We start from the raw sequence: 27,409 nt of genomic DNA on the forward strand, positions 1-27,409 counted from the left end.
CCAGGTTGACTCGGCACACAAAAGAGGACATCGTTATCAAAGGCCACCTCATTCCCAAGAACACAATCGCCAATTTTCCCATCTCGCATTTCCACACGAACCCTGAATGGTGGCCGGAACCAGAGAAGTTCAAACCGGAAAGGTAACCAGCGACCCCGAGAATAGGGAAACATGGCTTGTCTCTGAATGTATGTATCCGTAAAACAGGATTACTCAAAGCTGACTTTTTCATTTCTGCGTTGTCTTTTATATCCCAAAGATAATAATACATGGATATGTACAGGGAAAAACTGTGTGTTTCAGATCGTCATAGTCGCGTGTACTATTGTGTGTTTACAGTGAAAACAACTCCATGCTGGAATTTTCTTGATTCTTCCGGATTGCCTTCCCTCTGGGTTGTGGAAAATGGCGCCATGCCTCATCTTTTTGCGCCCTCTTGATCAGAATCTGTCAATTGTATTCTTCCTTTCTGTCTCAGATTCACCCCCGAGGAGAAGGCTAACAGACACCCGTACGTCTACCTGCCGTTCGGCGCCGGCCCCAGAAATTGTGTTGGCATGAGACTAGCGCAGCTCGAAACGAAGATGGCGATCGTTGCGATTCTACAGAAGTTCCGTTTTGTCAGGAGCGTGGATACTGAGGTAAGTCACCTGATCTCAGCTTAGAGAGTATTTATTTATTTATTCGATTGGTGTTTTACGCCGTTATCAAAAACATTTCACTTATATGACAACGGCCAGCATTATGATGGGAGGAAACCGGACAGAGCCCGGGGGAAACCCACGACTATCCGCAGGTTGCTGAAGGACCTTCCCACGCACGGCCGGAGAGGAAGCCAGCATGCGCTGGACTTGAACTCACAGCGACTGCATTGGTGAGAGACCATAACCATAACATAAGTAAAGAGATTCTCTAATTAAAAAATAATCTTCACACTTGCATTAGGGCAACATCTTTGATTTCACTCATCCATATGAACACTCTGTATGATCCAATACATCTACAACTTGTGGATTATTTACCGTTGCAGGTTCCACTCAAACTGGCTCTGACAGGCCTTAGTGAAACTGTCAACGGAATTTGGCTGAAGATGGAATCAAGAAGAGATAACTGAGAGAAGCACTCTGTCTACAGTATAATCAATCATGCTTGCTCTATGGGATAGGCTGAGGAGATGGTGTCATGGTTTTAAGGGAAATAAAGAAAGTTATGACAAAAAGTTTGGGGAAAAATTCATTTTTGAATCTATGTATCTATGCATTTGTATCCCTATAAAGTATACGTATGAACGTTCTAGGTCAACAGTCGCATAGCGAATTTCCAAAGTAGGAAATTAAGACCGAAGGGTGTAAGGAAGAGAAGTCAACAATTTCCAAAGATGTTGGAAATGCACATTGTATGTTCTAGGCTAATAAGTGAAATCAGTATTTAAATCGTGTACATTGCTGGTATAGAAGTTATAAATATATAATGAAATATGCATCTCAGTTGTAAATGAGTATGGAAGTCCCAGATGAATAATCGCAAGGTCAATTCCCAAATCGACGTACAACGCAAACTACTGAAGAAATAAAAAAGTATATGAAGTACGAAATGCACATTGTATGTTCTAGGCTAATAAGTGAAATCAGTATTTAAATCGTGTACATTGCTGGTATAGAAGTTATAAATATATAATGAAATATGCATCTCAGTTGTAAATGAGTATGGAAGTCCCAGATGAATAATCGCAAGGTCAATTCCCAAATCGACGTACAACGCAAACTACTGAAGAAATAAGAAAGTATATGAAGTACGAAAATAAGACGGAATCATGTAAATCTGATTTTAATGATTTGGGGAAAGCGTAAGATATGTTCTAGACGAATGAGTGAACTTAGTATTCAAATTGTGTTCCATGTTTGCATATAAATCGATAGAAAATATTAATAAAATGAATAAGATATGTATCTCAGTTGAGCTTTGATTGCAACTGTTCAGATATCCAATGTGGTGTTGTGATACAACTCGATGAACAAACAGCCCTAGACCCCGGTTAAGTGGAGTTAAGGCGTTTGATGGAATAAACTTGACACACTAGTTTTTGCACTAATAATTTGTGAGGTTGATTGAAATTGTCACATAACACACAGGATCTAACAAATGCTATAAGGCGAGATAGGTCCAGATGAGATGTGCCATTGGAGAGTATGCTTTCCTTTAAATCCAGAGAAGGTGGATACATATCTTTTACAGCCTTTGTTACATATGAGCCACACCTTTATTTTATGTATATTTTCTTCCAATAAGTTCGATTAACTTACTGGGAATGCTAGAGTAGCTTAGCTCTCCAAGTCGGGCTCAACAGCCCTCCTCCCCCAGCCTGAATTGTGGTTTTGACAACTTTCACGGTTACTGCAGATTACCTAATTACGCGACTCAGACAAAAAAGCTGAGACGGTATCATGAGCCTTTGTATGTTAGGAAGCAACCTAAACTGCATATAAAGAAAGTTTCATAAAGTTTCATGTATCCTGTAAATCCAAATCTCATTTTCGTCCTAATGGCGACCCCAAAACTTCATTTTTATATCAAGCCCCTTGTCCCAGGATCACAAGGCTGACGAAATCTCTTAACACACAGACTTGCACTTAACGTTTCCCCATGTTATTGGCTTAGCCGTGTAAATATTAACCAATCAGGCGCGAGTTATTTCTATAACCCATGAGAACGCCTGTTTAGGCTGTCACATGAGGCACCCTTGTCCACCTTTTATACCTTTAATAAAGCTCGTCAGATAAAAGGGCCGTTTAGGTCTGTTTGCCCGAACTGACTATCTGTTGTCTTTCCTTTTAATGTTTTTCGTTTACACTATGCTCTGAAAGCCGAACATCCAGAAATGCGAAGTGGCTCATGGACGAGTGCTTGTCTTTCACTCGCCAGGACACAGCAGATTTGGGCTCAATCCAGGTCTTGGACGAGGAATTTGTGGATTTACCCGTTGGCCTGCAGTGTTCGTGTGTGACCTTGGCGGCAAGAGGTCGCCGAGGCTTCTGTGGCCATTTGCGCTGTCTAACGTTCGTTGTAGACCAATTGTCTTCCACCAACATGACGTGAATATCTTTACGTCACATGTTAGAATTTTATTTATTTTATTTGATTGGTGTGTTAGGCGTACTCAAGAATATTTCGCTTATGCGACGGCGGTCAGCATTATGGTGAGAGGAAACGGGGCAGAGCCCAGGGGAAACCCATAGCCATCCGCACGTTGCTGCTAGACGTACGGCCGGACAGGAAGCCAGCATGAGCTGGACTTAAACTCACACCGACCGCATTTAAGAGAGGCTCCTGGGTTATTATGCTGCGTTAGCACGCTAAGGAACTGAGCCACGGAGGCCCTTACATGTTAGAAAGTTCTTTAGTAAATTGCCAAAGGTCAGTGCCCTCTCCCCGCTTCCCGATTTCTCAACCCATAAAACTGACTGTCGTCGTATCAATTAACTAGTTTACCTTCCTAAGTTTTTAACATTTTTGTCCATTTAAGAGGCTAGATTTCGTCTCTCTATACGTAATTATGTTACTCTCGTATACAGAGCGCCTGCGAATAAAGACCTGATTTACGTATACTCGGCATCCCTTAATAAAATGAAATGAATCAAGGAATCAGTAAATTAGGTTTAACTGAAGAAAAATGAATTCAGTCGCAACATATTTTACTACATGGAATAAACCATTTTGAGACCATACCTTGATTACGCATGAATGTATACATGCATCTGGTTTGACCAGCTCGTGTTGGATAAGTAGCCTGGTTTCCTCCACGTACGCAATGATATGGATACATCTATTCATCAAATCCAGATGAATCATTTTGTCCTGTGGATGACCTGGATCAGATGGTTGCATGGATGACATTGTTATAGGATCACGCTATTCTGTGATGACATGGCTCTGTGATGACATGGTTGTATGGATCACATGGTTGTATGGATCACATGGCTGTATGCATCACGTGGATGACCTGGATCAGATGGCTGCATGGATGACATTGTTATAGGATCACGCTATTCTATGATGACATGGCTCTGTGATCACATGGTTGTATGGATCACATGGTTGTATGCATCACGTGGTTCTATATTTCAAATGGTTCTATGAATCACATGGTTTTGTGAGATCACCTGGTTATATGATCACATTGTTTCATTGAAATCACCCACCCTAAACTGCGATCATTTGATGGAAAAAAAATACAAACTGTTTCGATGTAATTAGATTTATTATAGATCATAAAATAGTTTATAAACAATTATATCATGTTCACTCTCCGGGTACATGATCACGCAACGATATGTCAACTTTTCTGGTACTTAAATATAGAAATAATAATTATATAAAAACGATTATAGTATGCTAACTATCAAATGTACACATGTATATGAGTTAGAATAATTTTCCCCTGATTAAAACATTTTACAGGAATCGATTGATTGATTGAAAATATGAATTTGGCCTTTCGAAGCCGTCATTTTACCGGAAGAACAGGGAGACCATAGATATCAAATGAATGATTATTGTTTAACACCGCTATCGCGGAGAAGCAAATCGGACGTAAAATAACAAAATATGTCTGCAAGGAAAAGTATTCTTCTGTCATCAGGTAATTATAATATTTTGCCATTATTTTTATTTTTCAACATTTAATTCTTCATCAGCCAATCTTGTAGAATCGGCAAAAAACCTACGTCATGTAACATCATTTAGTATCTACACACAATAGTGAAATAAAATACTACAGAACAGGGATTAAAACAGCGCGGCAATTGTAAGTTTACTTCGATTAAAACCTTAATTATTCGTATAAATGCTTAATTTAGTACCACAGAATTAGATGAATTATACGCAGTGATGTTTATAACCATTTTATAGATGTCACAGGTTTAAAATTACTCAAAATGCATATTGTCATCACATTTGATAAACCAAAATCATTGTGCACCAATACCAAGCCTCGGAAACTTAGGGTTTGTTGACATCATTAATCGGACTAGGAATCATGGAATGCACAGGTAGTGACCAGACAGTGAAATATTTGTACAGAGAAGTTCCATCTACTAAAAATAAGCTGGACAATTAGAGTGATCGATTCAGTATTGCGAGTTTTAGTTACAATGGAAAACCAAAGCAAAGGAAGGAGAACAAGCCACGCCTTCCTTTTTTTTTCTGCATGAAAATCTGCGACCAAAACGCTCTTCATCATCAATCTAATTTCTGTATATAGCGCGTATATATATATATATCTTTCTGTGGCAACATGTGTTTTACTTGGTCATCAGGGACTTCTGTTATTCCACTATTCGTGACCACTACGAGACTCGATCTTCAGCCAAATCCCGTTCACTGGGTCGTTCAGTCCGATTTTTGTAAATTTTATAGGTACCTGGAAAAGAAGCAAAACAATCACTTGTAAATGTTCGGTGGTTTCTATTTATTTACTTTTATAAATTTAATTTCATTGGTGTTTCATGTCATATCCTTGGTTTCTGTCTTTAGATTTTTTTTAGGTATCAACAAATTGTCGAAGAGTAAAACCTGCCTACGAAAGTGTCATAGTTGGATTTCTAAGCATCGAGCCCGACATTCCAACACCACTCACATTCCGTAAACCGGTTCCAAGTTTAAGCGTAAGACCATTTCCAGAATAACGTGTACAGCAGTTCCCACAGGAATGTGTAAGAACTTACATGTAAACAGTAAATAAAGCTAAATAAAGTAAATAACAGCGTGTAAGGCAGAAGCAGTCAACACTTTTCACGATGTAGGGAAGGCTGTTGATATTCTAGGTATGAAATCCAATCCCAATTTCAAACTCGTCCGTGAATAATACCCAAATTGGATAAAATTACAGGCATCTCTGTCGCGCTTGGATTGCGACTGTTCATAAAAGGCATCGTGTTGATATGATACACCTGAATGCTTACATTGCCACTAGCTGAGCTGAATTAGATACTGCTGCTCGTGTCTCACTCTCTGTACTGTACGTCTTTAATTATGTTGTATTCCTGCATCAACCAGGATGTTAAATGTGTTGACAGCACAGCATTTTGAGTAATTCTAGACCAGTGACGTCTAATAAACTGCAATTAACTTCACTGATTTTTTTTACCTCATTTTTTACCTAAAGACATGGTGTTTGGGACTTGTAAATTGCTACTATTTACGCATTTACAATGAACGGTTAGAATAATACTCTGACTGTGGTAAGCTGACAAGAGGTCGTATTTCACTGGTTACGTGAGACCATTTGCCAGCTATCACAATTTTCTCGCTGCTCGTGTCTTACTGTCTGTGCTGTACGCCTCTAGATATACTTATTGTGACAAACAGTGAAGGTTATCGATTGACCTGGTTTCCTTGACCCATAAACCTAACCTCGCCCATGTAAGCCAAATGTTCTCTAGTAGTGGTAAAACATCAATCAAATAAATGATTTGATGTTAAAACTTTTGACCGGGATTATCTAAGATCTGTCAAAGAAGGCCGTTTGCTATGGCGGAGTCACACTTTCAATACGAGTTGAAACCATCGTACCTCAAGGGCTTGGCACACAGAATATGTGACACTTGATGTAGTGTCATGTCTGATGTTTCCAGCGTGGCGTTCCAGTGAGGCAGCACCGCGAATATATCAATGGAATCATGAAGAAAATCTTTAGCAAAACAAACTATCACAAAAAAGCCTTTAATTGCATGAGCCACGATGAAAGAATAGATTTTTTTCCGGACCGTTGGTTCAATTAGTATCAAATCCAGGTCTTATACTTTAATCCACTGTCAATAGCTCACGTGACTTACTTCGGTATCCACGCTCCTGACAAACCGAAACTTCTGCAGAATCGTTACGATCGCCATTTTGGCCTCGAGCTGCGCCAGTCTCATACCGACACAGTTTCTTGGACCGACGCCAAACGGCATGTAGACATACGGGTGTCTTTTAGCCTTCTCCTCAGGGGTAAATCTGAAAACGAGTGATACTTAGGACGAAAATAGGACGGAATCATGCAAAGAAAAGCTGCCAACAGTTTTCACTGTTGTAGGAAAGACCCAAGGCATGTTTTGGGCGAGTCAAAACAGTATTAAAATCGTCTACCATGCTAGAATATCAGTTGTCGATAACAAAATATGTATCTCAGTTTTGATTGCAACTGCTCTAATTCAACACGATAAATATACGCCCCTAGTACCGGGTTAAGTGGAATTAGACACAATCATGAAGCAGAGAGCCAAAGAATCTTAACGCTCTGTCCATATTGTCTTACAAGAAAATTATACCCGCTGTAAAGTTATGAAACTTTGAGTGAAGGCGTTTGATGGAAAAACCTTGACATACTCAAGGTATTTGCAGTGTTAACTTGTGACGTTGGTTGAAATCGTCACTCAACACCCAGGATCAAACAAATGCTACAAGGCGAGATATGTACACGCCATATGAAGGACACTTCGGTATATCGCTGTCTCAGTCGGGATAATTTACAACGTCCAAATTGAGAATATCCCCCTTGTTGTAAAGACTGCGAGAGAGGAAACCGTTTCGGCCTTTGTACAAATATAGGTCCTGATAAAATGTACCCTCTGGAGGCCACATTTGTTCGCATCGGATTACATATGTACTGTTGATATATGGTTCCCCGACTTTCACATAAATGTTGTTAATGAGAAATTCAAGTAACTCAGTGAGCATGGAAACATCCCAAGAATGGCAACCGTTGTACGTAGTTGATTTGAAGAAGGTTTTTTTTACCTTTGAGGTTAATGAAGCGGTGACCAGTTTTATTAAACATTGATACAATTTGTGATGAAATTCTATGAGAGTGGAGAAACCCCAAGTAGACATGTCCTTATACTGTAGCCGTATTTGAGCGTCTTGGTTTTCAGTGAGAAGTTTTAAGGTTTTGAAGAATATTTCTCTTCCACTAGGGTAGTCAGCAATACGTTGGGAGGAACCAAAACCCACGACCATTGGCAAGTTCTTGGAAGACCTTCCCATGTACGACGAAGAGGGAGCCTCCAGGACTTGAACGCAAAGTGTCCGCACTGGTGAGAGACCCAATGAAACAAGGAAATATAAATCGCTCTTACCTTTCCGGTTTGAATTTTTCCGGCTCTGGCCAGTGTTCCGGGTTACGGTGAAGATAGCCGACAGGGAACTGGACGGCCATGTCTTTAGGAATCAGGTGCCCTTTTATAACAATGTCGTCTTTAGCCTCTCGAGTCGTTCTAGAAAACAACGAGAAGTAAGCGTTATTAGTGAGGACATAACTGTTGCGATCTTCTTAAAACTGATCAGATTGTTTCGAAAAGATTTACTCATATTTTCATTTCTTTTTTATAGCAGAAGGAACGATTTGATAAAGCTGACATTAGGTGGTTCTTGTTAAGAATGAGAACTGACAAGTTTTTTGACAAGCTGTTGCCTTGATGTGGCAGGATGAGAATGGACATGATTTCATTACGTCATTTTCTGGCAAGCTGATGTTACCAGGTTGTAGCTTGGGTATGAGGGGGTGGAGAGTAAGGAGAAGTTATCCATACGTCTCACATATGTCCGTTTTACATCACAGCTACCACTAGACAAGTGTGACCTTTGGAGCCTGTGCGACGAACGTAGGCTTGTTCAGACTTAGTCTGACACTGATGTCCTCGCGCGATGAATCATTTCATCAGCATTCGTCTATAAAATTGTTTGAGGTGTTGGTTAGAATCATGTTGTACATACTTTTTTTAAAAAAGAGAATGTATGTGTGTAAAGCATAATCAAACACAAAGGTTGAGACAGAGTTTTTGTATTTCTGACTTCACTTCCTGCCTCAGTCATCACAGTGACCTCACTGATCACGGCGATGTTCAAGATTTCTCTACAAACTTTGATGTAAAGCGAACGTAGAATCCAGCGTATGCGTTATAAGGAGTACGGACGTTACCTGCTTGTGGCTGGAAACAACCTCAGCGTCTCAGACAAACACATGTCTAAATAATGCAGATTGGTCACGTTGTCGTAGGTCGGCTTTTCCTAAAATGGAAACACAATGCTAAATTCTTTTTTTCACTTGAGTCACCAATTACAGGAATCCCATATTGTCTTAATTATCACAGATCAAAAAAAAAGACAAAAAAAAAACACAAATAAACCATGAAATGAAAAATATTTCAGAGGAAACAGTATATGTCAGGAATAAGTATTTTTGAGGACACAGTATATCTAATGAAACCGTATATCCAAAGAAACAATATACCTAACGAAGCAGTACATCTAAGGAAACAGTATTTCTGAGGAAACCGTATTTCTGCTAAATCCGTATATCTAAGGAATCTATATTTCCAAGGAAATTGCATACCTAATGAAATAGGAGAGGCCACTTTCTAAGGAAAAAGTATACAAGAAAAAGTATACATAAGGAAGCGTGCCACGCTCTACTTACTGATTCTGATTTCTCTTCCTCAACAGAATGCTGCAATTTTAAAAATTCTACTGTGTTTAGTCATTTACTGTCTAATGCAATCTGCTGTCAATATACTTCGTAAAAGACCTTTATTGTTAGTGTTCTTTTTAATTCTGCTGCCATGCCATCCAGAACAGGATCTGAAGTCAGTGTTATTTTTATTTCAAGGTGTACCTACTTCTGCCTAACTCCAGTCGTCATTGGTTTTCACCCATCCGTCACTCTTTTAGTTGCAAGATGATTTTGGTGCCTCATCTGTTATCAACAATGTGCAGCTCTCCCTAATTTAAAACTGACATTTTACTACAAACGTGAAAATTATACATAAAACAGCCAAGTGTGTATTTACATCTGATGACTTTGTTCGATACGCTCATAGAATCGTGCAAATTTTTTTTCTTACTTCACCGATCTCGCTGTCGATTTCTTCTATGACTTGTCCCTGACATTCGGGATGAAGAGCGAGGTTGTAAGCTAGCAAACTCATTGTTCCGGCCGTAGTCGCGTATCCAGCCACCAGGAAAATGAAGGATTGTGCCATTATTTCGGCCTCAGTCAAACCTGTCACAGGAATAACAAATTTTATTCCTGTATCTCAAATTTCAAATCTCGAAACCATTGTTTAACGTCGGTTGGTTCACAACAAAACAACATTAGCCGAAGGCTCCTTATGCCGACAGGGAGAGTTTTAATGTGAAGTGTCACCAGCGTTATTGTTTTTTGTTCTTTATTTCTAAATGGTCATAGGGTACTTTTTTTACTTTTACCCCATTACTCTTACAGACTGTGTCCAAAATGGTGATTACTGATTTCAGCTGGTTTCTGAGTATGAGATTTGCCGCTCATACTTTGACCCTGATTTATTTATTTATTTATTTATTTATTTTACTTTCCTCAGTGTGACGTTTAGAGTTTCTAAATGTTATTCTTTATTTAGAGTAGTAAATTACACGCCCCTAGCACCAAGGCTTAAGCAAAACTTGATAAAAAATGCAGTAATGTTACTTGAAATTTATTGGACGTCACTGGCCTAGAATTACTCAAAATACAGCAATCTGTGGATGGTCGTGGGTTTCCTACCACCATAATGCCGGCTGCCGTCGTTATAAGTGCAATATTCTTGATAAGAATATTTAAAAAACACCAATCAAATAATAAATAAATAAATCACATCACAGTGCTGTCTTCACATTTAACACGCCATAACATGAAAACAATACAAAGGCATGGAGAACGCCTTGGAGAATCTTACCCTTTCTTTGGTGTTTAATATTGTTCTCCAAATATTTTGCGTCAACCTTATCTTCTGACTTGTCGATGTCATCAGCGCGTGCGTCAATCATAAGCTGTAGGAGATCACGCCTTTTCTGTAACCACATATTAAAAAAAGCAAATTATTGGCATATGTATAATTGGTAAAACAAAATGAAAAATGAAAATATTTTTTTAAAATACAAGAAATTTATTTAAATATATATTTATTTACTTGTTTTAAGTTTTACGCCGTACTCAAGAATACATCACTTATACCACGGCGACCAGAATTTTGGTGGGAGAAAACTGGGGAGAGCCGGGTGAAAACCCACGACCATCCCCAGATCACGTGACTACAGCCACGCAAAAGTTGAAGGGTGAATTTAGGTGTGACTGCTAGCAAATTCTTAAGTTTCAATCGGGGTAAAAAAAATCGCGGCCAATGGCTGAGATTGTAAGTGGTCGAACATGTAGATTTGGTGCGGTTATGCATTGATGTCAATTCTAACATACCTCCAAAAACTTTAACACTAAAAGCAATGGTGACGGTAAATGATAATCTGTACACACTTGCCATCCTCGTCATAGACGCTGGGACGGTTCCATTTGGCTAATAAAATAGGTGAGGCGGAGGTGGGGGTTGTTTCGTGCTATCAGAACGTCTGTTTTCTTTAAAATTTTACAGCTTCCATTTTCCGTGGACAAAGGCAAAATGAATTTACATATAATTGGTCCGGCAGTCAAGTTTCAAGGTGAAATATCTACCATTACCGGTATCATGTGACCAATAAGCACATATCCCGTGTATGAGATATAAACAAGTGACATCAAATGACAAGCATTTGATATGAGTTTATACGAGTGGTACGAGTAGGCCTATATCTGGATAGGAGCAACATGGACAAAGTAATGTTTTTTCAAAGTCTTTTCACCGGTTTCACCAGCGACGGATTGCTGGTATTACAGGCAAGCGATGGGAGTGAACAGCTTGTGCTGGATGATGGCAGGCATCTCCCGTGATGCAGGACCCAGTGTGCGGTACACAAACCACTGTTTCCACGCCATTGCAGCCACTGTTCTGAGTCCAGCCTGAGGCGTTACACACAGCTAGAAGCCGTGTGAAGAAAACGTTGCCCTTTGAGCAATGATTTGTACTCAATCATTCTTTCCTCCCCTTTGTCGGATGTCTCTGTGGCTTGTGTCAGCGCGTCTTGCTCCATAGCTACCGTCACCCAGACACAGAGTGTGGCCCGAGTTAAAGAAGTTGTAGGCCTGAGCCTGTCGAAATCGGCTCCACATGGCTATCAAATTCTGGGCAACGCTACCATCTCAGGGAGCAACACAAAACCGAGTCCTATTTGGCGTAACGTACAGAACAACGAATAATTCTGTAACTGAACAGGCAAAACGCTTATACAGAGGAAAGCCAATTCGGCGACAACGACAACAATGTGAATATTACGCCATTGATTTATGATTGGCTTTTCCCTATTTGACTTGCGCTGAGACGTTGTCTTGATCCATATGTAACCAGCAGGACGTGGAGAAAATTGGCGTAATAGCAGATCAGTTATTGTACGCAGGTCACACACAGAAGAAAGCCAGTCAGATTACGCCACAAATACGTCATGCTTATGTTGTTGTTGTAGTTTTAACTTTCTTAAGAGTTCCGCTAGCAGGCTTTCCGGTAGACACCATTCCGGTAGCCCAAGACAGGAGTTTCTACAAAAAAATAAACAAACTCAAAACACGTACAGCTTCTTGTTGCTTTCTTTGTTCAATGTTGCTCTTCACATCCCTCTTTATCACGTCTATCGTCTGCTGAGACTCCTTTGGCATGGAACTTATGTTGAAGTACTGCAAGATTCTGGCAACGAAAGGAAACACCACTGAAACGAAAACAAATTGTACACAGTCATTAAAGGAAACAGCACTGATGCAAGAACACAAAATTACATTATGTCCACAATGAAGGAACAGCACTGACATATGAACACTGCCATTGGTTAATTTTTTTTCTTTAACTTATTTCACGCACTTCATCACGTGTATTGCACAGAATAATGAAGAATGTATTCTTGTAGTAAAATGCCGGTTTTAAATCAGTGAGAACTGCACAGTGTTGATAACAGGTGAGGCACCAAAATCATCTTGTAACTAAAAGAGTGACGGATGGGTGGAAAACCAATGACGACTGAGCTAGGCAGAAGTAGGTACACCTTGAAATGAAAGATTTTTAATAATACAGAATAACGGTACATGTACAGAACCGGAGAGGATCATATATACATGTAATAGGGGACCTCCGTGGCTCAGTTGGTTAGCGCGCTAGCGCAGCATTATGACCCAGAGTCTCTCACTCCAAGTCCAGTTCATGCTGAGTTCCTCTCCGGCCGTACGTACGAAGGTCTGGCAACAACCTGCGGATGGTCATGGTTTCCACCGGGCTCTGTCCGGTTTCCTACAACCACAATGCTGGCGACAGTCGTATAAGTGAAATATTCTTGAGTACGGCGTTAAAACACCAATCAAATAAATAAATAAATCGTATATAATAATGTAATGGTGTGATGGACCTTTAGATTTCGACAAGTGATGTTCATTGAGTTGATAATTCCTGTTATCCAATCCCACGCGAAGTGCTATTTGTACAATTGCAGATGTTTTCAGTATAATATGTATATCTTACGGATAATAAAGATAAGGGGAGATGTTCTCCGATCTAGGACTTCTTTAGCAGCTGTGCAAACGAGTCATCCGGGTTCTTTAGAATACAGGAGTCAAATCCGAAAGCGGTTGCCGAGATGGCGTCCAAAGTGAAGGCTTGAAACACTCTGTACGATGAAATTGTCAGTAATTCATCGATTGATTGATGGATCGATGGCCGATTAATTGATTGATTGATTGATTGACAAGGATTGAAAATCCTTGGCTCATTAATTTTTCACTTAAATTACGGCTTCCGGGTTTATGGGTGAAGGAAGTAAGAATTAAACTACAGCCCTAGACCCAGTACCCGACAAACCTCTTCCCTTTTGTCGAATAAATATCAACACCATAAAAATTTTCATCTCATTTCATTTCAATCTTGTCAGAAATTCACGTGACATGGCAAGGTTTGTTTTCGAACTTCATCAGCTTCCGAAGAAAACACTGACTTCGTGGGCACTGCCAGAGCACTTCGACACCACATCAGCTTTTTCTTTCTTTACATATTTATATACTCTTTCATTTATTACCAAGAACTATCCAAATATTAAATAAAGGCTGTGCTTAGACTGGGAAAAAACTTCTTGTGACGTCAGAGTATCTAAACACCGGATATATAGTTCATAAAGTATATAATGTTAAACATCTGAATGTACGTAACTCTCTACACAACAAAAGTGAAATGAATAGGAAATATTCACAGCATGGTTTTCAGTTGTCTGTTTGATGAAGTTTCACTTTATTTTTTAGATTTCATTCATTTTTTGATAACAAAGATGCTCTCGTTTAGGTATGAGATATATTCAGTGTCAACCAGGTGTATTCCACCATTGTCTTTCATGTCACATATTTGTCAGTTCTCAAACAATACCAGTTAATCATAGAAGAGATTAACCCTTCATTTGATAGGTCATAACAGAGAAGAGCTAATTCTATCTACAGGCCTCCGCGGATCAGTTGGTTAGGTTGTTAGCGCAGCATAATAACCCAGGAGCCTCTGACCAATGCTGTCCCTGTGAGTACAAGTCCAGCTCACGCTGGCTTCCTCTCCGGCCGTACGTGGGAAGGTCTAGCAGCAACCTGCGGTCATGTGTTTCCCTAGGGCTGTGCCCGGTTTCCTTCCACCATAATGCTGACCGCCGTCGTATAAGTGAAATATTCTTGAGTACGATGTTAAACACGAATAAAATAAATAAATAAAATACATAATTCAATCCATTGTTCGGACAACCAACTTATAAGAGTAAAAGTACAGCCCTTGTATTCTTGACGTAAATCTTTTTTTTTTTTTGGTTAATGTTTTAGAGCCGGACATTTTAGTTTTGATATTAGGAATCTCTGGTTTACCAAAAGTCTAACAATTCTCCAGACGGCACACCTGATCTAGATTTGTATATTTATATAGTAAAACCGCAGGATTACGAATATCTCAGATAGCTTAGATTTAAATCGGACTGTCTCTTCACTAGAAAACAGTTTACTACCATAAAATTGTGCTTTACATGTATCTTAGGATTTTTCTTCCAGTGCTTAGAACTGTCATGACGTTCATGGCGTTTAAGGTCAATTATCAGCTATCAGTTATCAATTAACAATATGCTGAAAGTGAAGACTTATTCTGACTTATATATAAAGTCCAAGACAGTTTCGTGATCTAGAGACCAGGACTTCCTCTCGCATCTATTGTACGACAAGAGAAATGATTTATTTTCGATAACAGAGACCTTTAATCAGATGTTAGAAGTTGTAACTTGTAACCTTAAATTACAATTAGTATACCTTTTCTAGCTTGAATTACAAGTTACAATTTGTAACATCTAACTAAAGGTCTCTATTGTTAACTATCCATATATGTTCTGGCCAATATCCCAGAAAGGCCTTGCATATTGTGTGTACATATCTCGACAGATGCTAGAAACCGTATTAAAACCGACACATTTAATCTACATCACAAAACATCAACTTTGTGAGTTATACCGGCCATTAATAGCAATTTACGATCATGTCGTGGAAGATATATGAAACCATGTTTTGTATTGAAGTATGTGTCTAAGTTCGCAATTGGCACTGCAGTGATTGACATCTATTTGACATCACTGGTCTAGAAATATATTAACCTTTCAATGGATAAATATAAAGTGTTCGAAACTGCTGACCATTTCTACTTCCCGGTGACTATCTTTCGTCAAACTTAAATATATATTTTTAAAAGATTGTGATGTTAATTTTAAAGTTAATTTAAGTTAAATTAAACAAACTGGTCTTAGGGAATTTGACTTTGGACCTTCATTTCTGGTTGACGGATTGAACTTAGCTGTTGCGTTATTTCTTATTTTGTACGCCTTCTCAGACTTGAGGAATTTCTTGGATTAAAGTTTATTTAATATTGACAAAAATGCCTGTATAAATGTAAAGCCTTGGTCAATACATGTCTGACACCAAACCTTCATTTACAATCTGTTATTTATTCTAAACACGGGGCTGTTTTAAGAATCTCAAAAATGGAAATTACAAATTCTAAGCTTGGTGAAGTCACCATGACGTAAAATTTGCGCGTGTGTGTGAATGTGGCTAGCAACCTGTTCGATGGTCCTGAGTTTTGTCCCATCCTAATGCTGGCCACTGTCCTGAAATTGACAGTAACACCAAATCAAATAAATAAATACAAAGAAATGTACAATTATTGGTCTAAACACTTACTCTCTGACGTCCAAAGCTTTCCCCACGCTTGGAGCGCTCAGCGATAATGTCCATCAAGTTAGCTGTACAGTTTTTGAAGTAATGGAACCATCTGAAAAAGACAACATGGTTTTTGTTTCTCGTTTTTTCAGATCAAGGCAGCTCACCGACTGGTATGTAAAGCAGGAGTCGAAGATGCCTGGGAAACTTTCCAACGGTACATCGAGTCTTTCTCTCGGAGTCTACCCGAGCTGAAGGCGGGAGTCAATGTGGTCCTGACATTTTCAGTGATACAATAGAGTCTTATCTCTCGGAGTCTACCGAACTGAAGGCAGGAGTCAAAGTGGTCCTGACACATTTCCAGTCATACAATAGAGTCTTATCTCTCGGAACCTACCAGAGCTGAAGGCAGGAGTCAAAATGATCCGGCACATTTTCAGTGATACAATAGAGTCTTATCTCTTGGAGTCTATCCGAACTAAAGGCAGGAGTCAAAGTGATCCTGACACATTCCAGTGATACAAAAGAGTCTTACTCTCGGAGTCTACCCGAGCTGAAGGCAGGAGTCAATGTGGTCCTGACACATTTTCAGTGATAACAATAGAGTCTTACCTCTCGGAGTCTACCAGAGCTGAAGGCAGCAGTCAAAATGATCCTGACACATTTTCAGTCATACAATAGAGTCTTACCTCTTGAATCTACCAAGCTGAAGGAAGGAGTCAAAGTGGTCCCTGACACATTTCCAGTGATGCAATAGAGTCTTACCTCTCGGAGTCCTACCCGAGCTGAAGGCAGGAGTCAAAGTGGCCCTGACAAACTTCCAGTGATCATCTTCAAGCATCGTCAGCTGATTTCGTTCTATGTCAGTCATCGCAAATCTTCCTCGCTGAAAGAAAACGTATAAATGGCTTTATTGATTTATTTATGTTTAGAATTTCTCTTACCACTAAATTTGGCTTAATTGCAGTCATATGTTTAGATTGTAACTTACGCTTTATGGGGAATATTGATATTGCATGTAGTCAATGACGTCATAGCTGTGCACCAAAGCGCAAATCTGACATTGAAATTCTTGCTATAGGAATAAAGAAAAATCGATATGGTCTTAAATGCCCACCTTACAATATAAAAGTCACAAATAACGTTTTGGAATCATTTAACCCTATAAATAATACAGGCACGAATCTGATTCTTATTTAAACGGTTACAATAGTTTGAGTTATTCTTGGTAATATATAAAATTTTATTTCATTATTGCATATGAATTTGTGCCACAAAAAATGAGCCACTATAGCCTGTATAATGTTTCCCGCATTAAAAAATAAATACTGATACTATGATAATGCCTTTGAACATTGTTTGTAAATACCCCCCCCCCAACAACCATGATTATTAAACTAATAATGGTTTGTCTCCTTAAAAGTGAGATACTGTTTAGAAGAACAACTGATATGATATTGACTTACAGTGACGACTCGGTTGACGAAGTTTGGGAACTGTTTAATGTTGATTTCCCGCACCATGTCCGGGTCGGCGACAAGGAGCTGTGGTTGACGGCAAGCCCATGTTCTGAGATGACAGAATTTGACTGAATCTATATTGCCAGGTAAAGGTCATTCGGGACATATACAGGACAGACAGAGGTCATTCAGGACAGACAGAAGTCATTCGGGACCGATAAAGGTCATTCAGGACGGAAAGAGGTCATTTGGGAGAGATAGATTTCATTCAGGGCAGATATAGGTCATACATGACAGATAGAGGTCATTCAGGACGGATATAGGTCATAGAGGACGGACATAGCATAGGTCATTCGGGACAGACAGATTTCACTCATGGCAGATATAGGTCATACTTGACAGATAAAGGTCATTCAGGACAGATAATGGTCATTCAAGACCGACACAGATCCTTTGAAAGAGACAAGGATCACTCGGGACTGACTGGCGAGAATCAGGACAGATAAAGACAATCTTTGATAGATAGAGGTTATTTGGGGTAGATAAAGGTCATTCAAGACCGACACAGATCCTTTGAAACAGATAGAGATCACTCGAGACACAGAGAGATGAATCAGGACAGACAGAGGCAATCCTTGATAGACAGAAGCCATTCGGGGCAGATAGAGATCATTTGGGACAGATATAGGTCATTTGGGGTAAAATAGTGAATTCAGGACAGATACAGGTCATCCAAGAAAGACATAGATCCCCTTTGTAACAGACACAGATCACTCGCGACAGGTAGAGGTGAATCAGGACAGACAGAGGCAATTCTTGACAGACAGAGGTCATTCCTGGCAGACAAAGGTCATTGGGGGCATACAGATCATTCAGGATAGATAGAGTTCCTTCGAGAAAGCACAAGTGCCAGATGTGTCAGAACCAAGTCTTAATTCGTACAGAGGCACAAGACAAACAGTCACGACAGTAACAAACCTCAGCAAATAGATAAATTTCAATTTTTAACTTACAGCGATACTTTGCCATATTTCTTGATGACTTCAGAGTCGAATTCGTCAACTCCCTAAAAAAGTGATAAAAAAACAAGATCTGGCAAAAATAAACAAATACCGAACAACTGGTATACCAAACTGTTTTCCAAACGGTTGTCCACAATGTTCAGTTATCTCAAATTATGCATTTTTTACGCTTTCTGTGCTGAGATCCACCATAGGGCCCGATTTTACAAATAAAAAGTGAACGCAGCCTTACACGAGTACGTAATTACCATGGCAACTGGTTCTGGTAGAATTGGGTTGCCATGGTAATCACGCACGTGTAATGTCACGGCTTAATATATCCTCAACAGGGATTTGCCAGGTCTCTCCAGCGATTTCACATTTTTCATCACATTAACACGTTGAATGCTTTTCATGGATTTTATATAATACAAAAACAGACGCTGTGACAAGGGATAGCCGTTAATTCATAAATAAAATAAATAAAATAAGTAAATAAACAAATAAATAATTAAACCTACCTTAGACAACAATTGTGTAAGAGTCCCGAAGAAGGGATAAGGTGACGGGCCGGGAAATTTGTAGCTTTTTGTCTTGTAAGGCCACACCCCGTAACTGAAACAGGACCCTTGGATTAACGACACTGCACGAAGTCACCTAGAGCTGAGATCTGTTTTATTCTTCCCAGCTTAACTTTCAGAAATACAGATCTGTACTCCTTCATTCATTAACATGGAACTCGGTCTTTTCGAGTGTGCTGTCCTTAATATGTCAACGATGTGCTCTACAAATACATGTTTTCGCTAATCCTGCAGTAATGCTGACTTCATATCACCTAATTATTCGTGAATAATAAACACCACACAGTCACAATTATCACAGATGTACCCGGCGCATCCGCAGCAAGCCAAACTTCGCTAACCACCGTTTTCAATGCAAGTCGCCCGCATTCTACAACGTCCGGAAGAAGGCAAGTTCTTGGAATGACTGGCTTGCAATCATCACCTAAAGGGAGACTAACAGCTTGTTAATTTTCATTAGTGTGTTTGTAATGAACAGAAAGGAACTATAACCAAATATTGTGAAGACAGGAGATAAACGTAATTTTGTCAAGAACAGCAGCGTCCACCACAGGAACGAATTCACGTAATTCGAAAATGGCGGTTTGCGAAGTTCTGAGGCTGTCCGAGTGGATGCGCTGGTTACATCTGTGTAAAATGTGATGATTTGGTCTTTATTATTCCCGCATAATGAGGTGATATGAATTCAGAATTACTCTATGATCACGGGGGACCTATTTTTGCGGCATACCAGCGATGGCTCTTTGAGGACAGCACAGGCGACAGAACCGAGTTCCAGGTTAGTACATGTAATGATTCAAGCCACCTTGATTTGCTCTTTTGTTCTTTCCTGTAAAACGTCATATTTTAGGCGTATATGTGCGCTCAGAAAATACATCAATACACTCTTAAATGCACATGTTATAAATATTAAAATAATAGAATGTATGAAATAATGTCACAATAAGAGTGCTAAATTTATTCATCTTAAAATCTCTAACCACGGTGATGACTACGCAGGCGTGCCCGAAAATGACGAAGTGGCGGTCCACAATGATAACAGAATTTAAAAACCGAAATGTTACACTGTATTTGATATTATTAATGTTAGTTCCAAATTTTTAACAATTGCATTCTAAGAGCCTTGTATGTATGGGTAAATGGTATTTATACGGTTGGACCAAAAAGGTACATCTAGTAGTCCAAATCTAGATGGTAAATACTGAATTATACCGCAATAGTTATATTATTTATTTGTTTATTTTTATTTAGTTTATATATATATATATATATATATATATATATATATCCTTTAACGCTTTTTTCAAAATGTTTTTGCGTATTTGTGGAACGCAAAGCGCCAGGCGTAAACCACTGACCTTCAGCGAGTTGTTGACGAATTTTGTCATGTATGTGGCGTACATATGGCCTACACATCATACTCCCTCTCCAGGTAGGATTTGAACCTGCACATCGGGTGTCCAATCGCGATTCAAAGGCAAGGGCTTCTATAAACCACGTCCGCTCCCCTATAATACTCCACTCCCCCCCCCCCCCCCCCCAAATCTTTTAAGCAGAATTCATTACGGCGCAATATATTTTGGTTCGCCGAACTCGAACATTAACGAGTGCATACACACTTTAATATATAAATACGATGCGGTCAATTTTCCCTTCTGATTATATCTGTGGTCATCTACATATACAGTCACAGGGAAATAGAACGGCACAGACTTTCATATAATCACTCTTTATTAGTTCACACTAATTCCATGAAATATTATGTCCTGGATAAACATCTTTCAACAAGCGATATTGGACGATTTACCTTGAGATAAGCTGGTATATGTCCAATATGTAGAGTATGTATAGTGCATAGCAAAGTTTTAACGTCCTATCTATCGTTGTAGTTAGACATAACGTTTTCCGTGTTTTAATCAGTTTATTATTTTTGGTTTGCAGGTTTTATTAGTTCTCATTTTTATTATTTACATGACGTGGGGCTCCGTGGCTCAGTTGGTCAGCGCGCTATCCCAGCAGCCTCTTACCAATGTGAGTTTCGCTGTGAGTTCAAGTCAAGCTCATGCTAGCTTCCTTTAGCGTGCGTGGGAAGGTCTTCCAGCAACCTGTGGGTTTCCCCCGGGCTTTGAATAGTGAAATATTCGTAAGTACGGCGTAAAACACCAGTCTAGTAAATAAATACATCTAAATAAATTTACCTGACGAACCTCATTATGAAAAGACGCAGTCGAACAAGTCTGCGCTGAATTTAAACAGGCGACTAAAGTTAGTCATTCCCGAGATTAACTGTACCGTCCACACCAGAGCAGTTTACGAGCAGCTGACCCAGTGCAGATTTTGTGTGGTGTCTAGCACTGAAGATAAATCTCTGTTAGCTTTGTCAGACAAGTTTGCTCTGCTATTTACATCTGCACGACCGGCCTCACCTGGAGCGTCTTGACCTCTAGTGACCTAGGTTTCATTTCTGCCGAAGCGTATACTTTAGCAGAGGACCACCCCACTATCACACTAATCTAAACCCGGCGCTATTGTGTTGCTCTCGTTGCTCTTATTGCTCTCATTTCTCTTATCGCTCTAGTCGCTCTTATTAAGTGGTTCAAGGGTGATAACCAAGACAACGTTCTTGAAGAGGCATATAGAAGTTGACAGAGTAACATCACAAGGTTTCTGTAGTGTCTACATGGATAACAACTTCTGATTTATTTATTTTTTTACACATGCTTGATCAGCATTGTAAAATGTACATCGAAACGTCGGTAAAAATAAATCAGAAGTTATTATCCATATAGAAACCTTGTGATGTTAAGGCAATGTTGCGATCAAATAGTTTGTTCTGACGTTTTCTGCGACAATGCAGCGCGGTTATGCATGTATGAAAGTAATTTAATCCCGTATCATCAAATTAGACAGTTGATAAAGCCCTTTATTAGACTGCTTTATTCTCGCAAAGTCCCACACTATCTCGCGTTAAAGGAGGAGAAAACATAAAAATGACATAAAGTTCAGGTGAAAAGGTGCGAAAAGTTATTCCTAAATGCGGTCTTCAAAGTTTTTCCCCATTTTTCCTTCAGGAGAAAAAGACCCTTGAAAATACTTTTTGTATGGTGGATTATTGGGACCACCTTTTGGTATTTATAATCTTTGTTTAATAATGTCAAAAATGAGTATGGTACACAGGTTTAATAAATATTTTTGCACTAGGAATTTGTTCTTTTCAGTTAACAAATGTATTAAGCCTCAATTTGGATCATATTTATAATTTTAATATGTTCATAAATATTATCATAATTTAGGTTAAATGCATATGTTTCGATATAAACAACAAGTTTACATTCAAATAAATTTGGTACACAAACATCACATCCTTATTTAGAACATTACTATGCAACAACGATAAATACAAAAAGTTGGTCCCAAATACCCACCATACAAATATAATTTCAAATACCCTTTCTCTTCAAAAAAAAAAAAAATCCAAAAAAATATTAAAAGTCATATTTGCAAATAAGCTTTGGCAAACTCTTTCATCTGAATTTGCGTTATTTTTTGTTTTCTTCCCCGTTAATGTTGCAATAAGGGGAAATTACTCGAGATAGTGGGCTTCCTCGAGACTAACGCTGATCGATCCGCCTGCTTTATGGTGCAAGCCGACGTGAAACAAATCACTCATTTAATGTCCCCACATTTTGTCCCCGTGTCTAGCTGAATGCAGTTCCAAACACAACGAATTCATACATACCCTCAAGAAATAATTTGTTAATTTTATCAACACGAATATTGCTATAATACAGACATATTCTGTTATTGCAGCAGATTATTCTGTTAAATATAGCATACATATTCTATTAATTTAACATAGAGATTGTAATAGGCGAGCAGGTTAGACACATACAGACCTCACAACAGCCCGCTCTGTAAAGGTATCTATACTCACATATACAAGGCCAACGGTCGTAACGAGGACGACATTTAGCCATGTGGGCAGTACAAACAACCAGTCCCACAGCGACATGCTTTCTCACAGGTGCGCACAGTCCTCTGGTCAGATATAGTTTGTAAGGTTCAGGGTGTCACAAACAGCGGTGAATGTCTCCACTGCTAGGGCTGAACGTCTATCAGCTCCCTGCAAATCAAATAGTGGCGACGAAAAGTCGTCGAAATCCCCACTGGTTTGTAGATATGTAAATAAGCTTGACTGCAAACACAGTCACACAGCAAGAGGTTGGTAGGGAGAACAGAGCTTTTTCGCTGCGTCCGGGTGAATACAGTATGGGTATATCGGCTCGCCGCTACTGTCAACTATGTCCGTTAAACGCAGGAGAAAGTCTGACGAAAACTGGCATCTCTGTATGGAGTGTAGCGTGTTCTGTCGTACTGTCGAATTCGTCTAGTATCATGACTCAAACACTTGAACATATTGCATCAGGCGGTGTAAGTAGGCCTATGTAGGTCGCACATGCATAAAGAGGTCGCATGATATGATTAAGCACCTTAACAATAACACGTCAGTCAAACATGGGCTGCTGTTTTGTTTGTTTTATTTATTTTACTTCTTTTTGTTTATTTTACATGAATACATCAGAAAATGCCTCATTACAACAGCGATAATAACAGGTAAGAAATGGTTTTAAGCGGTTGTACTAGTGAGCTGAGAAAAACACTGAAATGTGTTAATCTGTAAATTTTGGTATAAAAACGTTATACACAAAAAGGATCAGTGTTTATAACATACAAGATATAAACGGAATCGCAATGCAAATTATGGCTGATTCATGCGTATAAACGCCGTCGTATAAGTGAAATATCCTTGAGTTCGGCGTAAAACACCAATCAAATAAATAAATAAATCATGCGTATAAAAGCTTTCTGCATTTCCGACTTCGTAAAATATTCGTTATAAATAGTGTTGAGTAAAAGGGAATTTTTCCACAGTAAAAGTTTGGACATTTGAGGTTAAAAAAGTTGTTTGGATCTCATATTTCTGGAAGGAATATACAAGTCAATGGAATTTACAACTATCTGCCACACAACGATAGCCGTAGTGGCATAAACCAGTATGGCTGCGGGCCAGGTCAGGTAGGGGTAAGACTCCAGGTACACAACTAACCCTAATTAACCCTGACCCTGACCCTGTCCCTATCTCTTAACCCTGACCCTTGCCCTAACCCTAACCCTTACATTAAAACATATTTCCGGTGTTTTGTTAATATTCATAAACCTGGAGAAAGGATTATAATCTTACCCCTACCCCTAGATCATGAAACCCCTCTATAAGCTGGAGTTCAGCACGACAGGTCGATATTCACGGAAGTCAGTTAGTGACAAATGCAAAGATACTTTCCAAAAAATATAAATTTTCTCGTAAAAATTGGACGAGAAAGTAAGTGGAAGACTTCCTGTACGTGGTTAGGATTGCATTAACACTTCCCGTGCCCATCTACATTGATTGAAGGTCACCACTGCAGCCAATATCTATACCCCACCATGACTCATGATAAAACTAGACTCGATATGAAAGTGCGATATGAAAAATCAATTACTGAATAAGTGAATAATTGTGGCTTATCCCCACATCGGCAATATTTTATTTATTTATTTCACAGGTATTTGACTCAAGAATATCTCACTTATACAACAGCATCGTGCAGCCATTATCATGGTGGGAGGAAACACACCGGCAATATCGTAGCCATATCGTGACTTCATACTGAATATTTCTCTTCCAAGTCTGTGTGCATGTATGCGTCGTACTTGCAATTCATTTTGCCCCCGAAAAACTCATTCTCGTGTCGGAAGCATTGCTGTGCTATGATACCACCTGTGATAGTCGAGTGCGTCACGAAATGTAATTCAGGCAGTTTTCCCCTGTTGAGGTAGGGAAGAATTTTGGAAATGAGAGGTTTTGCGCGTCACGTTGGCAAACTAGCAATGATATCCAAACATGCACACACCCTTCAACTAATCCGCCGGTTTGAGGTGTTTCTCAAAGGGATTGTAACGTTACGCCGGCCTAATCACCATGATGTCATATACAGAGGGCATACGTCGCCTTGGTATTTGCGACCGGCGTAACGTTACAACCCCTTTGAGAAACATCCCCCAGGAAATTAAGTTCTACGTTTCTTGTTTTCGTTTTAAGGGCAAACGTTAGGTCACGGGCCGTGGATGAATTTGATAACGATCGTACTGACAGATGCACGCTGTCCGGCCATGTCATCGTGGGATTCCTCATAGCCTTCATTGGTAACAAGCTGACCTGAAAACGAGACTGTTAGGATTTTTATAAAAATTTGCCAACAGCCTGAAAAAAACCCTACATCGGAGGCAGTGGTGGAAAATTGTACCTGACTACATGTCAATCGGGTTAAGCGTCAGGACTAGAAATGTGACGTGCACGTTTTCTGGTATAGCGAAGCGCAAAACTTTACATTCGTGCTTTGTGTTCATTTGATTGGTTTTTAAGGGCGTATTCAAGAATGTTTTACTTATACATCAGGTGTGGGCCTGTGGAGTAAACCACCTCATCTTGCCATCTGAAAAACCTCCTGACCTAAAGCCCCAACTTAAAGAGGCTATTGTTGGCAATAAAAAATAGATGAAATAATTACCTTTCGCAATTAGCTTGTTCTATGCACGCCGTACCCTCCAAAATGAGAATAAAGCTACTAAACTTTATACAGCAGGTACGTCGCATCGCTGCTTTTTTAAACTTTAGAATTATTTAACACAATAAACAGTACAGGGATGAGTCTGAAATGTACTGAAAGGCGATAATTTGAGCTATTCTAGGTAAATACTGAAAATATAATTTTATTGGCAAATAGCGATTTTTTGCCAAAAATTATCTATGTTGCCTCGAGACAGTTACACTTACAAACACAACTCTTTTTTGTATAACATTTTCTTATTGATTCTTTTTCGATATCGATAAATCCTTTATTGGTATCGATAGTTCGTGATTAAATGTAAATTTGACCCCTCATATAGTCGTACCCGGATCTGGATTTAAGACTTGTTTGAACTGTTCTTCAACATTACCGAACAGAACACAAATGTAAGTTTTCATTAATCTTCTAAGTGAACCTAGCATATTATTTTCACTTTGTTTGAACTTTATTGTAGGTCTAATTTGGCTTGTGAGATGGTGAGATAGGATGTCTGTGTTGTTACTTTTTAAGCACTAACATCAAAAGATAGAACAAAACTCCTAGGTAAATTGCCATGAGACCGATTTCACCTGTTACGTGTGACCGACCATTTGTCTGCTGTCACACTGTCGTCGCTACTCTGGTTTTATTGTCTATACTGCAGTCTTTTTTTATTTCATATTTTAGTTGCATTAGTTTCTACACAAGCTCCATTTTAGGGTTGAAAACATGTCCAGTGATAGGTTTTGCTTGTTGAGGGTACGAAGTTACAGCAAGGATTTGCGGACATGGCAACAAAAGCAATTGCAAAGCCCGATAAATTTCACTAGAGTCTTATGGACCTGGTCGTCTTATTTGATGAGACTCGCTGTAGTCGAACGCACCATGGTCTGTGAGGTCAGAGGCTGGACTCCAGGTTTCGTTGATTAGAGATACATTTTGTGGCTATTTATGGTTTACTAACTGTCACTGTTCGTGTGACCTTGGTAAGAATAAGTCTTGACGACATTCGTGTCTATGCGCCGAAGCAGATATTCGTATACCAGCCGGCAACCAAGATGGACGTCCTGGGTCAGTTATAGCAAGGTCATTTCCCAAAAACGACGTATAATACACACTAATAAAGGAGTAAAAAAGTATTTAAAATGCGAAAATAGGACGGAATCGTGGCAAAGAGAAACAGTTAAGACTTTTCAGTGATCTTGGAAAGACGAAAAGTCTGTTCCAGGCGATTAAGTGAAATCAGTATTCAAATCGTGTATCATGCTAGAATATAAGTTGTCGATAACAAAATATGTATCTCAGTTGCGCAACTGATTGCAACTGTTCATATATACAACGTGGCGATCTAATTCGACACGATGAACAAACGACCCCTATAATCGGAGGCTTACGTTCGTTAAAGCTATACACTTGAGTACGAAGTGAAACACCAGTGCAAAAAAATCCGTAAAACTGATATTATCTGGACTGACGGACTGACGGACTGATGGACGATACTTCCAGTACCTAGAGTGAATCCTTGTCTCCTTTCCAGTCGTGTACTATTTTCACTGGCCTCGACAAAGGTACTTCATTGGCGCGAATTTAGAATATATTA

The 27,409-nt window shown here is 39.3% G+C and overlaps 2 protein-coding genes across 2 annotated transcripts in view; one reads left to right on the top strand and one right to left on the bottom strand.

Annotated features, from left to right (window-relative positions):
• LOC135476314 (cytochrome P450 3A9-like) overlaps positions 1-1,588 on the top strand; it is a 14,643-nt gene extending 13,055 nt beyond the window's left edge. Inside the window, exons 12-14 of the mRNA XM_064756303.1 lie at positions 5-142; positions 479-641; positions 1,031-1,588. Coding sequence (XP_064612373.1) covers positions 5-142; positions 479-641; positions 1,031-1,114 — 385 coding nt within the window. The 3' untranslated portion in view covers positions 1,115-1,588. The remainder of the gene's footprint in view (positions 1-4; positions 143-478; positions 642-1,030) is intronic.
• A 2,636-nt stretch (positions 1,589-4,224) lies between these two features.
• Positions 4,225-27,409, bottom strand: part of LOC135476870 (cytochrome P450 3A29-like) — a 30,789-nt gene continuing 7,604 nt past the window's right edge. Inside the window, exons 3-14 of the mRNA XM_064757013.1 lie at positions 19,103-19,224; positions 18,594-18,646; positions 17,587-17,689; positions 16,810-17,006; positions 16,150-16,232; positions 12,488-12,621; positions 10,731-10,845; positions 9,882-10,039; positions 8,960-9,048; positions 8,118-8,255; positions 6,834-6,996; positions 4,225-5,419 (exon numbers count right to left, since the gene is read on the bottom strand). Coding sequence (XP_064613083.1) covers positions 5,333-5,419; positions 6,834-6,996; positions 8,118-8,255; positions 8,960-9,048; positions 9,882-10,039; positions 10,731-10,845; positions 12,488-12,621; positions 16,150-16,232; positions 16,810-17,006; positions 17,587-17,689; positions 18,594-18,646; positions 19,103-19,224 — 1,442 coding nt within the window. The 3' untranslated portion in view covers positions 4,225-5,332. The remainder of the gene's footprint in view (positions 5,420-6,833; positions 6,997-8,117; positions 8,256-8,959; positions 9,049-9,881; positions 10,040-10,730; positions 10,846-12,487; positions 12,622-16,149; positions 16,233-16,809; positions 17,007-17,586; positions 17,690-18,593; positions 18,647-19,102; positions 19,225-27,409) is intronic.

Source organism: Liolophura sinensis, chromosome 10, assembly GCF_032854445.1.
Source record: "Liolophura sinensis isolate JHLJ2023 chromosome 10, CUHK_Ljap_v2, whole genome shotgun sequence".
Classification (NCBI taxonomy): Eukaryota; Metazoa; Mollusca; class Polyplacophora; order Chitonida; family Chitonidae; genus Liolophura; species Liolophura sinensis.